Genomic DNA, 16,467 nt, shown 5'->3' on the forward strand with positions numbered 1-16,467 from the left:
ACATGAGTATTACGAATTATGCAATCAAAATACGTCAGCAGATAGCCATAGGCAACAGCTTTCCTCAGGAATTTTTCTGAACACAGTATGTTCATAATTTTCCATTTTATTGTATTTTCAGCCAGACGCGTCCCTTAAGCTTGCATATGGTTACTGTATATACAGTACAGTAGTACAGTAATATCTCCATTAGCCAGAGTCCCTCTTAACTGGAACTCTGATAGCCAGAATGATTTTCTGAGGGGCAAATTTTCTGGAAAATTCTAAGAAAATTTTTCCAGTACCCGGAAAATTCCAGGGATGGGGGGAGTTTTTCCAGGTTTGAGAGATGAAAATCTGGAGTATCTTTGCGTAATTCTGAGAAAATTTTTTCCGGTACCCGGAAAATTCCAGAAATGGGGGATATTTTTCCAGGTTCCAGAGATGATGTGATGTGCAATTTCTGGAACTTTAGAGAAACTTTTTCCTTTACCCGGTAAATTCTGAGGATGAGGCATTTTTTCTGGCTTTGAAAGGTGATGTAATGTGCAATTTCTGAAGCTTCCAAGAAAATTTTTCTGTTACAGTAGAACGCCAACTTAATGCGAATCGATTTAAAATTATTGATTTAATGCAACACCCACAATTAAGGACAACGTATCAATTTAAAGCGAATCTTTCCTATTTTACGCGAGTTAAATCTGGCACGTTTAATGGAAATAAACACTATTTTAAGTTTTGCGCCTAATGTTTTCCACCAGACGCCTCTCTGGGCACACTACAAGGCTGCCCGCCCTCCTCCCACATCCTCAGTTCTTGCGCTGACGCTTTAGTGAACGGACATATTGTGTGACACTATCTCCTTCTACCACGTGCATCAACCATTGCCACTATGTCCAAGAGGCCAGCCACTACATCATTAACTACCCCAAAGACCAAGAAATCAAGGCAAGACAATACACTGGAGCAGAAAAACAAGGTGCTGGAAGCACTGCAGCGTGGAAGTGGTGCAGTAACAGTACTGTCCAACTCTCAACTCAACTGCAGGGAGTGCTTGCTGCATATATATCATTTTGCCATATATTTTTCTCATATTTATTAGTTAAAAGTTTTTTAGTATTTTGTGTTTCTCTCAAGTACCAAACTAAATTATTCCACTGAAACAACACTTCGATTTAAAGCGACTTCTCTGGAAACGTATCTACCGTTAAATCGACGTTCTACTGTATCCGGAAAATTCCGGGGATGAGGGATTTTTTCCAGTTTTTAGAGAGTCGCCTCGTTACCCGGAAATACTCGGTACCAATTGTTCAGGCTAACGAAGATATCACTTATAAATATAAAATTACTTTATAAACTAAATTGTTCGTATCAAACAGTAATCACATCAGTCATAAACAGAACACTTCAAGTTGGTTTCTTAAAGCTAGACACTTTCCATACCTTCTTACTAGCAAAGTCGCCAATGAGTTGATCAAAATATTCAAATACAGTAATGCAATTTTAGGTAATTACCTTAGAAGTGAGACACCTGCCCATACCGTAACGGACCTGTCAATGACTGAACGAACTACACTGGTGGCCAGTGTTGCCAACTAGTTCTGTTCTAATCCTGAAAGTCACTATTTTCAATGTACAGTACAGTAACTTTTTTTTGTGTCTTGTTTTTTAACAAGTCATCCTGAAATAATCTGAGTAATATTATTGACTAGACATTTTTAACTGCACAAAATCACCATGAGCACTGCACAATTGGACATATTAGAATGGACACTGTACATTTTAGGAACACTGCATGCTTATCTTATATAATTGTTAATAATTTTTAACTTAAGTGGTGGGGGCGGAGTGGACAAATGCCCACTCTGCCCCCACCTAAATCCAGCCTTGCCTTAATGTACAATTTCTCAAAATACAAATTGAATGTATTTATCAGTCTTACATGCACAATGTCGTAATTCATTATCATCATCAAAAGCATATAGAAAACTCATTACTTTCTGTATACAATTACTACAGTATTATTATTTACAGGTATAGTAGATGATCATTTTACCATGCTTGAGAGGCGGTTCACTTGCACAGTTAAGCCATAAGCACGGGCGGGGTCCCCCCAAGAGAAAAAATTGAGATAACGAGCTTCTAACACAACTACTGTACTATATATGCAAGGGTTGTGTATCAACACCGCTATTATTCTATTCCTGCTTGCTTAGTGGCTTACTAATACCTTTCAAGTATATAACTCAATAAATGTCCATCTGTCATGGGTATGGAATGGTGGTGTTAATGTCATGGCTGGCTAGCTGAAAAATAAAATTAGGGCCCAGTAGGGGAAGGCCGAGATCCTGACACCGCACCTTCCTCCCGCTCCGTCTCTGCCTCTCCCACAGTCTGCACACTTACTCCAGTGGACATAAATTTTTTTATTCTCTTTAGGTTTTTGACCGAATGATAATCATTTCTTTTATGATTTATTTTGTAATTTTTGCACATTCTGTATGAACAATTGTGTGTATTTAAAAATAACACAGATCCACCTGGTAGGACAAGAGTTAAGGGGGATGTAGCTACAGGGACAATTTAACTTGGCGACCTGCCAAGTCCACAGACATACGCTCTTATACTCTTCATATTTCTTATTTTATAGCAACACATTTTTCAATATACAGGTATACCATATAATGCAATAAAATAACTACAATAACATAAAAACAAAACAAAAGAGTCTGTGAGAGTGTGTGTATGACATTTGTAAATGAGTGTAAACATTTAAACTTGCATTTATCATTGCCATATGAAGAATTCTAGAATGTTCGGTGTATTTTTTCACACAGTTTGGAAGTACTGTACAGGTACAAGCATGGGGTGAGTATCTCCTGTACATGAATTTTGATGTGCGTGCTCCGTGTGAATGGTCCCAATGAACTTCATTAATTTCTAAACCATGCAGGTTCATACGCGAGGTTAAAAAAAAAATGCTCGGGTGAAGGGTGTCTTACATCGGAATATGAGAGCTGTGGCTAGCACACCCAGTTTGAAATATTACTGTAGGATATCATAATTTTTCATTTGCAGTTAAGTAGGGTATACAGTCTGCGCGGAATGTTAGTTCGTGTGCTGAAAAAATATTGATATTTACGATTATGTTATATAAATAAAGTCAAGTAACTCTTACCACTTCAATTAATACTTTGTAGTGTTTCCTCTGCGCTTCAGACAGTCTTTTATCCTTCGAGGAACATTGTCAGCAAGGTTTTGCAAGAGGTCAGGTGGCAAGTTAGCCCAGGTATCCTTGATGACTGCCTCTAGCTTCGGGATTGATGATGTGTCAGCGTCGCGCAGACGACGCTTAACAATGGACCACAAATTTTCTATTGGGTTAAGATCTGGGCTACTGCCAGGCCAGTCATTAAGGAAAGGTACCTCACAGTCTTTGAGCCACTGTATGACACTTTTAGCAGTGTGGCATGGGGCACCGTCCTGCATGAAAAGGCTTGCCTTAGCTTTATCAAATGATTCAGGTAAGAAATCACTGAGCAGTTCAAGATAGTTGTACTGATTCATCATCTGGTTCTTAGGGAGGATTACTAGTTCACCAACACCATAATACGTAAAGGAAGCCCAAACCATAAGCGAGGCAGGGTGCTTAACAGTCTTCACTGTGTACTGTGGGAGGTGCGCGTCTGAGTGGGGCAGGCGGTACACCCTCCCTCCAATACTCCCAGTCACAGAAAACGTAGCCTCATCCGACCATAATACACTCCTCCATGTCTCTAAATCCCACACTTCATATTTCTTGCAAAATTTCACTCTATTTTCCTTCTGTCTCTTTGTCAACAGAGGTTTACGGCGGGCACGAAAGCTCTTAAATTCCAGGTCATCATGCAGGGCTTGTTGAACACAACGTAAGGAGACGTGACTCAAAAGACAGGGGTTTCTCTCTTTCACTTCACGTGCTGTGAGTGAGGGACTGGACCGAACTTGTCGAGAAATAACCTTAAGTGTCCGTGGAGACAATAATTTAGGCCTACCAGACTTAGGTAATGGAGCTGGTAACTCGTCCTCTCCAAGGTCACGGAAACGTTTGACAAGATTTTGAACAACTCGTAATGCCACGCCAGTCTGAGCCGATATTTCTCTCAGTACATGGTTCGCTTTGTACAATGCAATCACTGCTGCAATATCGTCTCTTGTAGTAACCCTCCTGGACATCTCTGATGGCCACTATGTCGGGTTAATGCACCTTAAACTAGACAAAACATGGCCACATGACGGGGGAACCCACACAAAATATCTTACCCTCACAGCTGCCAGAGGCGCACTGAGTACAAGCCGTGATGCCAAATGTCAGCACTTGCCAACAAACCAAGCGTTTTGACATCTCGCATCCCAGGACAGGCTTCACAACATATGATCTTATTTTTGCGAGAACTTAGTTCGTCGGCCCTATCGCGACTTAACATTCCGCGCAGACTGTACTTTGCAAATATTGAATAGGGGAGTTAAAATATCAATTGGATAAGCTGGGTTGCAAATATTGGAGTTTCAAATTGCGTGGTATTCCTGTGTTGGTCTTGCATTTATAACCAGTTCAGAGTGACCCATGAATATTCACATCCCAGTAAATCCCCAAGGCCAAGCTGACTGGAGGTAATCTAAAGATCTCTCACATCCTTATGATACTGCATAGCTTATATTTTCCACTGCACAAATTGCCCTACATTTGACATTGTCATAAAAAAGGTTCATAGTAACAACACTCTTCACTTCTGTTGCCTACCTCATGTAGAAAAGATATGGTTGACCAACTCCTTTTGAGTTCAGAGTTTTTGTTTAAGCTAAGTATATACCTCCATGGTACTTAGGCTGGACTTGGCAGTATAATTTGTGCTACAGTATTGTGTATGGTAAAGGTGGATGATGTACAGTGAAAGAATGAAGTATCTTCTCTGCTTTGGCTGAATTATACTGTAATGAAACCTGAGTACCCGTCCCAGTGAAAGTGCCATTAGCAAGCCCTTTCCAAGGTTCCACAGGCTTGCCAACTGTTTGTGGGCTCCACACGTGTGTGTCAAATGGCTAAACGGTTCTGCGCTGTATTTGTCACAACCTTGGGAATATACTTCATTCTCTCACTTTACATATCTTGCATCCCTTGTGAACTCTTATGTATGTAATGGTTGCACCAGCACTTGCCTCGTGTCCTAATGGTCACTTGTTTGTGCCTGAGATACTCCCAGGCTACCCAACTGAGAAAGTGTACCTAACTTTACCTGTGGGGAAGTGAAGGCAGTCAAATGCAATGATGACCATGCTGCCACCTCATGAGGTGCTATCTAGGCACAAACCTTAATGGATTATCAGGCCTATGGGATCTACAGTACTTTCACTTTCATGTATGTAACAGTGAAATGACAATTTAGCTGTGTGGTGTTCAAATGGAACTATTGTCTTATCTGGTGCTTTAGGCACACAGTTTGAATGAGAGTTGTCCCCCCCCCACATTTTGTTGTTCTGTCAAGCTGGAGGTTCTTAAAATGTTTATTGGAGATCTGTGGGATAATATTCAGGCACATTTTTTATGATGAGTCTGCCAGTAACTTTAATTCAAACCTTGGGATTGATCAGGCCCCTTTGCCTTTGGAAAGAAAAGGGAGAAGGTTTTGGTGACTGGGAATTTCCCATAGGGAAGTGGATTGATTTTTTATTTTGCCGCTTACAGCGGCTACTTTATTGTGCACCCCCTATGGGTCTTCAAGGTAGTGTTTAAAAGGTTTACTGTGGAAAATTGGAGTGGATTAATGTATAAATCTCTCAGAGCTGGCAGAAATTATGAAATTTGGCATGAAGTTACCTTTTGCCACATAGAAACATTTCCTGGGTGGGGACACACTGTAACCTCACTTTGGCAGTCATCTTGAGCAATTTCAAAATGGCTGCTTCAGTTCCACAGCCATAACCATAAAATGCCATATCTCAGGAACTATACTGGGCTGATTTATATGATCTTGGGCTTGTTTCTTATAGTTTTGAGGGTGGCTGATTAATCTAACTATGTATGTATGTTTTGGAATGATTCAAGGTCACCATCACATGATAATTAGAGGTCAAGGTCATATTGACCCTAAAACACCTATGTAGTAAGGCTGTCATGATTGTCAGATTTCATAGCGCTGTGGTGGTTGTTACCAGGAAATCGCAACCGCACAGTTGCAGTTGCGGTTGTTTGTTTTAAAGTCTAATTATCACTAATCGTTGTGGTTGTTTGGTTTAAAGTTTATCACTGTAATCTGTGTAAATTTATTGAGAATAAGAGCAATATTGGCAAATCATAGATTAACGAGTTTTAACCACACTGTCAGACTGCAAATTCAATCATTATTTGACCGTCACATGTGTTTCCAGGGTGAAGGATGAGGACCCAACATTTATGCACTTCACCAACCACTTTCCCCAACGTCTGCCATTTTTTAATGTTTAAATAGTTTCAGAGTATACAGCGGCTTAAAGGGCCATAATTATTTTGCAATACTATATTAATTTAGTAATTTTTTTAAAGGCTATTTGCATGTTTATTTACAGCTTTCTTTATAGTCACTTCAAATGATATGAATCATGAAATCCTAATTAATTATCTAGCTGGAGAGATAAGATATACATTGAATTTAATATTGTTGGAACATTTAAAAGTTATGTATAATGATGTACAGTAGTTATTTGTGAGATACTATTTGTGTTTGTTTGTATCCTCAGCACCCCAAGGGTCAGGGCGCTATCAGGAATCCACATTCACATTTTCCCTCACTCCACAACAAGCCAACAAAATTGCAAATTCAAGAGATCTACGACCAGGCAAACAGGATTACTCGGTTCAGGTGAGAAGTGAATTTATCACTAATCTTTATTGCATGCAAGTACAGAATACTGCTCTTGTAATCTAGAGTTATCAATAGAAATAAGAGGAGCAGTATATGAGTACAGTAATGCCTCATTGGGATATTTTTATATGCCTTGTTAAGTCAAGAAATTCCATGATGATATAGAATGCACAGATACTGTGGAATAGTACTTATCAGAAGCAAATGTGATTTAAATGGTTGCTTAGAGTTAAAAGCCAGGGAAAGATTTTATTTCATTGATGAACTTATTTATAAATAATTTTTTTTTGAGTGTACGAGTCTTTCATCAAAAAGTAACTAATGAGATTCCCTCAGATCACCCCAAGGTAATGTAATTCCTCAAACACAGTCCAAGTGTGCTTCAAAAAGCATGCAAATTAAATAGTCACTGTAACGAATCCCTTTTCAGAGTATTGTACTTGACTCCGACTTAGGTCTCTGAAGCTCATTCCTGCCTTTAACCCCTACGCCCCGGGCTAGAGTGCCACTGGCCGTATCCCCCACATGCGGGGTAATTCAAGAAAAATCAACTTTTCCAAAAACAATAAAAAAGAAGTAAGAGAAACTATATATTGACCCTCTAGAAACTTTCCTGGGGCAGCAGTGGTGAGGGAGATAAAAAAACAGTGTTGTTTTGACGGCGAGCGCTCGTGGTCAATACGCACTTAGCGGCCATTTTCTGCTTGCCTTGTGTCCGGGATGGCCAATAATGCATGTATTTGCTGATAATAATAATTAATTTAGAATATTTTATTTGCATTATTTTTCATAAAAAGTGCTCGGCGACACACACACACAGTCTGTCGTCAGGCTGTCTGGCTGTCTTTGTGTTTGGTAAAGCAAATAATACATATAAATAATTATCGGAATAATAACTCCACAAATAAATACATTTATAACATAATCATAGCATTATTTTCCAGTAATACTGCATGTACACTACAATACAACTACTGTACACTACTTTTAGCAATATTACTTTGATACAACATGATAAAATAGGCAAACAATGAAAATGAAACAAACAAAAGTAGTTACTTACATTCATGAAGCTTTCCTGTGGCCGAGCGTGTGGCGTGACAGGCAAATAGTCACGCTGGTACCTGATAACCCGTGCTGGGCATTTAAACAATGCCGTGAAAAGGCTTGCGTTCAGGAACATCTACTGGGACACCCTAGTTGGACGTTCTGGAACATCAACCGAGGCATAGAGGTTAAGCTGTTAACATCTTTTTTCTATATTCGGTTGGTCTCCTCGTGGAATTTATTTGCTGATTAAGAATGATGTTTGGTTCCATAGGTTATTGTTCTCAAGTAAAACTTTTCTTATTAAAATAATGTCAATTGAGAAAAATTGGGATGTTTTCCTGAACCTCCATCTCTGATTTTGTGCTTTTGATTTAGCAAATGTGCAAACAAGTTGTCTCAAGCCAAGTTTCTCAGCAATTTCATGTTCTATGGACACAGTGGGAAACCCAACAAATCTTTCTTGTGTCATGTTGAGCATAAATGCTTTTTTATAAATTTTAGTTTGGAAAACCTCGCTCACCACTGACCATAGACACTGGGAATGTCAAGAGAATACGTAAAGCAGTAATTACATTTGGGGCACTATCAGCCTTTTTTTTTTTTTTTTTTATTATTATTATATTTTATACAGTACATATAAATTTCAAAATGGCTTGTGATGATGCACGCTTCTCAACCCGTCTTGCAATTGTAATTTACTGCACAAACCTGCGGTATCAAGATCTTTGTCATCACCATGTTGTAAATATTTTTCTAGTTTTAATCAGTGTTCCATGATAATACTTCCTTTAATTTCATTGACTGCATATTGTGGATGTCATACAGGAAACCAAACAGAGAACTTACTTGATACATTTGAGGTGTGATCCAAAAGTTCCTGGACTGGCTTCATAAAATCTTTATTTTTCAAGATTTTACAGTGAAACTTTAGTCACCCTTGAAATATTCTTCAGAGGCCTCATTGCAGTGCTGAATCCCCTCCTTCTACTTCTGAAAGCAGATCTGGAAGTTCTTGTTGGTGAGGCTGGAGAACACCTTCTGCGATGTGTCTTGGATCTCCATTCTGTCCATGATCTTCTTCCCCTTGAGGTTCAACTTGAACTTCGGAAACAGCCAGAAGTCACAGTGGACCAGATCTGGAGAGTATGGAGGGTGGGGGGCCACTGGGATGCCATGCTGTTTCAGAAGTTCAAGTTGAACCTCAAGGGGAAGAAGATCATGGACAGAATGGAGATCCAAGACACATCGCAGAAGGTGTTCTCCAGCCTCACCAACAAGAACTTCCAGATCTGCTTTCAGAAGTAGAAGGAGGGGATTCAGCACTGCAATGAGGCCTCTGAAGAATATTTCAAGGGTGACTAAAGTTTCACTGTAAAATCTTGAAAAATAAAGATTTTATGAAGCCAGTCCAGGAACTTTTGGATCACACCTCGTATGTGTGAATCTTTGTTCAACTAATTGTATTGCTACATCCAAGATTGCAAAATAAATGTTTACTTTGAACTTTGCTTTGGAGTCTGAATGGTTCATATTTAATCCAATCAAATTCAGCGACATTGGTTGCCCTCCTCACTGTAGTTATAGGTAAGGACTGGCATGTTCAACACTACAAAAACTTCAGATATTCAATACACTTGGTGTCACAGAATCTAGCTTGAACATGCTCTCACTCAAGTTAAAATTTTTTTATTTTTTAATACAAACTGATTCCACTATCCTACACTTCTTAAATTCATTGCATTTGTAAAATAATTGGCTTTAGGGTTTTTTCTCTTACACATGACACGTCATAATACCATGCGACCCTCTCCCCACCTTACGTCCTCCATTCCTCGCTGTCTTGTGGTTGACCTCGCCCTTCCCCATCTTGCTCCGACCTTCCACCCCACAGTAAAGCGTTGAGTTTAATCGTTAGAGCAAAATGTTATAATTTTAATAAAACACTTCCTCAACAAAGGTATTTTATAACATAACTTTCATCAGTCATATCCATTCCCTACTTCATTATTAAGTTTTTTAATTTTTCTTAGATCAGGTAATTCTATTTTTGTCCAATATATGTGACACCCCCATATGTTGGTGCCCCAGGCAATTACCAAGTTTGCCTAGTGGGTAGTGCCAACCCTGATTATTATCAGTGGAGAAATACAATTCAGTTAATAATAGAGTTTTCAGGAATGACACTATCATGAAATATGGTATAACTATAAAGTGGGAGGTCTCCTTTTAAATCCCCTGTTTACTTGTGGAATTAGAAAACTGTATCACTCAGGATGTTGTTCATTGCCACTAAAAAGTTAGGGTTATTTAGGGAGTGGACCAGGTGGGGAGCTGATGTACTGGAGGAGTTAAAAGTCCCAATGACCATTCTATTAAAATTAATATTCAAAATTATGAAATTTTGATTGAAAGAGGTTGTACACACACACGCGCATGCACGCACTGCAAAGAAGTCACACTACCTAATCAAGCTGCAACACCTGAAGCAGTTTAGCATCATTCAGTGGTATGGTAAGCTTAAAGAACTCTGTGGACTAAACAGTAAGATACACCCTCCCCTTCCTTAGTCGTCTCACTAATGGTGATGCAGCTGAGCAATCAAACAACCATTTCACAACTCTATGCCAGATGCTCTCACGGCTTGACACAACCAGTCTCCCTGCTTACCTACCAGCCCCCTTTCCCACTGACTTAGTGGAAGAATTTGAAGTAGCAAAACGTCGGGACAAACTGAAGTTAAAGCGCTACACCACCCCCATTAACTTACCAATGAAACTCTACAAGGAGTTCTCCCTGGAACTAGCTAAACCCCTTTGCTCCATCATCAATGCTTCCCTCAGCCAAGCAAGATGCCTAGCTGACTGGAAGACCACATAAGTGTCACCAGTGTCCAAGTGAACCAGCCCACAATCCTTAAATGAGCTACAACCCATTGCCATCATCCCAATACCCAGCTTAATCTGCAAAAGTTTTGTGTTTGACTGGACTTTTGCTGATATTGCAGGCTCCATAGATCCTCAACAATTTGGAAATATGAAAACTTCCTCCACCACTCACTGTCTTGTCAGCTTTCTCGACTACATATACTGCCATCTGGAAAAACGAAAGACTTCTGTGGCTGTCACCTTCATTGACTTCACCAAAGCATTTGACCTAGTCATCCACAATTTAATTATCAACAAAGCTATTGACCTCGGGTTTCGGAGAAGTCTTATGCCATGGCTTACAAACTTCCTTCGTGACTGACGCCAAGCCGTACACTTCCGAGGGGCTGTCTCCACTATTCAATCGCTCTTTTGTGGCATTCCCCAAGGCACCAAGATTGATCTGCTCTGCTTCCTTATGCTTATCAGTGGTGCCCTAAGAGAAACCTCTGCTCGTTGGAAATATGTTGACGACTTCACCATTGGAATCGGTGTCAACAATCCGCTTCCGGCTACACCGACCTGCAGGATTTATTGAACAGTCTACAAAATTGGGCCACCAACAACCACATCACCATCAACCATACCAAGACCATGCTTATGTCCATCAACTTCTCCTCCAACCTTGTCCCACCTCCCTCCATTACTTTGGGCCCCAACACACCCCAGGTTGTGGACTCCACTAAACTCCTCGTCTTCACTATAGATAACAAACTACAGTAAAACCTCGATTAACCGACCACATATGGGGGGAAGGGGCCGATGGATAATCCGAAAGGTCAGTTAATACAGTTGTACCCCGCTTAATGCGGTCAATTGAACCCACAGGGTACCATGTTAAGTGAAAACCGCGTTAAGTGAACAACAGAACATATGGGATTAATTCCAATAGAGACTGGCCCGACCCCCAAACTCCACTTTTTGACGACACACAACTATGTTGTAGTAAAAATATTATCTTAACTTTATGATGGTATGCACACACAATTAATAATTAAGAGAAATATCAATAATATTAGGTTTTTTAACACTTACATTAGTAGAAAAGATGACTGGGCACACGGGGATGGGGGGTTGGTTCCGAGGCAGAGGGCAGATTATTGGCCCTCACCTGTATCAATTGTATCACTATCCACCACAGAGGCTTGCAGGGCCTCTTTGTCAAACCCCTCAAAGTCCATATAAGTCCATATCCTCACTATAATTATCACTATCACTGACTTGGGCCGGCTGTGGTGGGTGAAGAACTCGGTAATGTTTTGATGACTGGGCAACCTTGTGCGCATCGTGCCCGTGCCGCTTCCCGCGTATATAAGTAGATGAACCGCGTTAAGTGAAAGTTCGGTTCTGGCGAGGCACCGCGTATATGAGAAATCGCGTTAAGTGAAACCGCGTTAAGCGGGGTACAACTGTAGTACATAAAGTCTACGGAAATAAAACATACATTTTCAAAGTACCTTTCCCTAACCTACCTCATTTAATTCCCTCTATTTATTTTTGTACATTTGCCATTCATATTTCAATAGAATTTGCTTTAAAACATTAACCACTTTAGTAAATAAATATGAACCAGCACAGAAACCATGAATAAAAAATGGAAAGGTCAAAGAACATGTCATCACAAAAATTGTGACCATGTCCCAGGTTGCTGGTCTGACTTTCTACCTCATTTACACAAAATTGCAGGGTCTCAATTGCTTCTCTTACTATTAACAACACAACATACATATATTGTTTCTCACTCTTGATTTTTTTCATTTTTGCATTTATTTATGGTTCTTTATTACTACTATTATTATTATTATCATTATCAATATTATTACATTACCCCCCCCCCCAGGCCCCGATGTGGGTCAGTGACCTGTGCCCGGGTGGGCTAATCCCTGTAAAAAAAAAATTTTTTTTTTTTTTTTTTTTTTTTTTTTTTTTTAGGAGTTCGGGATTGACGGTTAATCCGAAAGTCGGTTGATTGAAGTTTTACTGTAAATTGGAAAACACGTCGGTACAGTAGTCAAATCATCCCGTTTTCATCTCCACCTCCTCCGCCAACTCAAGTCCCTCGGAGTTCCTGCGCCTGAGCTCCTCAGTGTTTGCTCAACATTCATACTTCCCAAGCTCACCTATGCCTCCCATGCCTTGTCTTCCTCCCTAAATGCCACACAATGGAAACACCTATAAAAAGTGCAAAAGAGAGCAAGCAAGATTATTCTCTCCCTCTCCTACTCCACATATCTAGAAGCGCTCAACACACTGACCCTCTTGGCTCTCTTTGATCATCACCACGACCTCATCTGCAAATTTGGTGAGAAGCTTCTGCACCATCCTCGACACCGGGTCTTACTTCCACCCAAGATCCTTTGTCCGTGAATTGCTGTTCGACACCACAACCACATCCAGCCCATACGAGCACGAACTGATCGTTATAAGAACAGCCCAATCTCCCCCATTGTAAAAATTATCAACATCTTGTAATCAACCAGTGTATTCACTCCCAGTCAATCCTACTTTTCTGCATATCACCGTGTTGAAATGCCCTTGTTATTTTATATCATGTTTGTATCACTTATGTTACTTGTAATATTCTATGTCAATCAAGTGACCCATTCCCTAATTATGTAACTATATTTTCAGCCTTCTGGCTGACATGCTCTTTTAATAAACCGTTAATTATTATTCACACACACACACACACACACACACACACACACACACACACACACACACACTCACTCACTCACTCACTCACTCACTCACTCACTCACTCACTCACTCACTCACTCACTCACTCACTCACTCACAATAAAAAACTGGTCCTACAATGCTGTTCAAAGTTTAAGTGTTGTGTATTTATCTAGGAAACACCCTTGTAAATTTTCTTGGAGATCGGTGCATGTTTGAGCTAGCACCGTCGGCTTTACAAAATAAAAAGGAATATTATTATCTAATGAACAAATTTAGTGGAATTTCTTTTATTAGACTTATAAGATATTCTAACACCAAGCAAATGATCGATCATATCATTCTTATTACCCCTAAAACAATATTATAGATTAGTACGAAATACAATAATTGCATTTCTAGGTTCAAGACCCATTTCTCTCAACTGGTGTACAATGAAAAAGAAAAGAAATACTACTACCCCGCAATACCTGGAGTGTTTGAGGAGCTCCAGCAGGAGATGGCTGACTTCTTCCGTGAATCTCTAGCCCAACCATTTACACGTGGCGACTACAAGGAGCTGGTAGAGCTTTGTCTGCTGCTTGTAACTAAAGGACCCGAGCCAGTGAACTTCACAATGGTCTACCCCGGCGCACTTCACAAAGCAAGGTGGATGGCTAAGCTGCTCTATACCCTCAAGATTGTTCTTTTGTCAGGTCAGATTAAAGAGCAGTTTCCCAAAGCCGAGGTTGTGACTAAAGGTCAAATCAGCAAGTTAGAACGGTTTGCTGTATTCACAGTCGCTGTTTATGTCCCATGGTGGATTGTTTGCCCCGTTCCAGCAAGTGCGCCACTGAATGACTTGAATTTGGTCGAAACTTTGGCTGAATTTGCCCCATATGACGCCACAATAGTTGACAAAGCACGTGTGGCACTCGGTAGACACACTTGGTACCTAACTGAGGAGTTGGCCCCACTGGCTTTGTTCTCGTCCGAAGTACAAGAAAGGACAAAAGAGGAGATGAGGAAGGCCCTTCTTTGCCATGAAGGCACTGAAGTTTCTAAGAGAGTGGGGCTCAATCATGGGGGCTATGGAAAGCCATATCTTCCCCCTGTCCCAGAAAGTGGGCCTGACTCAAGCCGGTTCTTCACCATTTTAGGCATGCCTTATCAGTTTCTCCACAGTCAAGCCAGTGAATGGGCGGATCATGACGACTACTTGAACATGAAACGGGTTGTGGACAAGCTTCAGGTCGTGAATGAGGCTGCAGAGTGTGGTGTAAAACTTTGCCATGACTTTCTTAATGTTGCCAGGGATGAGGAGCGCTTTCAAGAAGTCCTTCAAGTAGTTGAAAATGACAGACTCCGCGTTCCTAATCAGCGCAAACGATCATCTGTTTCCGAACAGAAATCATGGTTTCTTGCTCTAGAGAAATAATACCTTGTGACTATATGATAAAACCCCTTAATGTACCATGAAAGAATAAGAATGATTAACATTTTTGTGTTAGTGATAACAGCTTTTAATTAAGACAGGCAAATGATTTGTGTTAATATCCCTTATGATGGTTGTGTAATCTCATATATAGGCGCGTATGCCGTATGAGCAAAATCGCTATTTTTCATATTGCTGGTGCTCACTCAAATATGCATGAATCTTCAAAAAATTGCACGTGAGTATTTTTTATGTCAATATGCATTACCAAAATTTTGAACAGCATTGTAAGACAAAGTTGGGGCAACTGTCACACCCTACCCATCAGCTGTAAAATATAATAATTTGTTTGTTCAATTCATGTTCCTTCTCCTTTCAGTAATGAAAGCTTTTGTTAAACGACCCACCCACCCCATGTCTTTGTAATAAGTCAATTTTGTCTAATGGATATTTTCAGCCTTCGGGCTGCAGAACTGTTTCAATAAGCCGTTAATTATTATTATTATTATTATTATTATTATTATTATTATTACAGTATAAATGGGAATGTATCTAACCACCTTGCAATATAGCTGAAAGTGGCTTACAAAGGTGAAGAAAAATAGTAGCTACTTCTTTCAGTATACTGTATATCTGAGGTGCCTTATTCCCTGAGGGAATCCATGACACACAAGCCTCCAGGCCACCCAGTTGAATGATGAAAAACAGTATTATTTAGTCATTTGAGTTTTATATACTGTACATTAATGTGGAATACACCTCTTTACTAATACATACATTATCTTGTAATGTACAGTATCCAGGAAGAAGAAAGGTTAGTACAGTATAGAGAGGTAATGAAGACAGATACAATTATTATTATTTTCAGGTACAGATGAGGTTTTGCTTACTAGAGACGACTTGTGAACAAGAAGATAACTTCCCACCGAATATTGCTGTCAAAATCAATGAAAAAATGTGCCCATTGCCAGTAAGTATGTTGCCTTCATCAGCTCAAGGATGATTAGTGTATTGTTCTAAAAGCATTATTTACATTGTTCACCAAAGTAGGAATTACTGAAAGAGTATCAACAAGAATGTGATCCCTTTTTTTTTCCTTTTCTATGATGTGGCTACATCCAATCTATTCATATCTCAACTAAAAATTATAGAGTACCTAAAAAAATGGAGAAAAACAAGGACAAAACTATGACATTTTGAGCCTCTTTTGAGAAGGGCAGAACATTGGATGAGCCATGTCAGCTAGCAGTCATTTCTACTGTACTACAGAATACACCATATTGGATACTCTGCCTGTGAGTAGCCTTTGTGGACAGAGAGAAAAAGGCAGAATCAAAGCAGAGAAGATACATAAGTAAAAATTTGGGTAAGGTCAGGTTATGTTTATAGGAGCCTTTACTTCGAATAGAACAAGGATATAAGATAGTTGGTGTGTGAAAACCCGACTTACTTTTCTTAAATTCATTCATCAGTATAGTACTGTATAGCAGTATGGAGGATAAACTCACTTAATTTTCCCTCAGTGGGTAGACTACAGTTG

The 16,467-nt window shown here is 39.8% G+C and overlaps 1 protein-coding gene across 6 annotated transcripts in view; it reads left to right on the forward strand.

Moving 5' to 3' along the window:
• Nucleotides 1–16,467, forward strand: part of LOC121872985 (E3 SUMO-protein ligase PIAS1-like) — a 127,345-nt gene that overhangs the window by 62,509 nt on the left and 48,369 nt on the right. For 5 of the 6 annotated variants that reach the window (XM_042376178.1, XM_042376182.1, XM_042376181.1 and 2 more), the window contains 2 exons: nt 6,736–6,857; nt 15,796–15,897. In XM_042376178.1, coding sequence (XP_042232112.1) covers nt 6,736–6,857; nt 15,796–15,897 — 224 coding nt within the window. The remainder of the gene's footprint in view (nt 1–6,735; nt 6,858–15,795; nt 15,898–16,467) is intronic. The other variant, XM_042376179.1, reaches the window with a different exon arrangement.

This window comes from Homarus americanus, unplaced genomic scaffold (genome assembly GCF_018991925.1).
Source record: "Homarus americanus isolate GMGI-L3 unplaced genomic scaffold, GMGI_Hamer_2.0 scaffold11022, whole genome shotgun sequence".
Taxonomy (NCBI): domain Eukaryota; kingdom Metazoa; phylum Arthropoda; class Malacostraca; order Decapoda; family Nephropidae; genus Homarus; species Homarus americanus.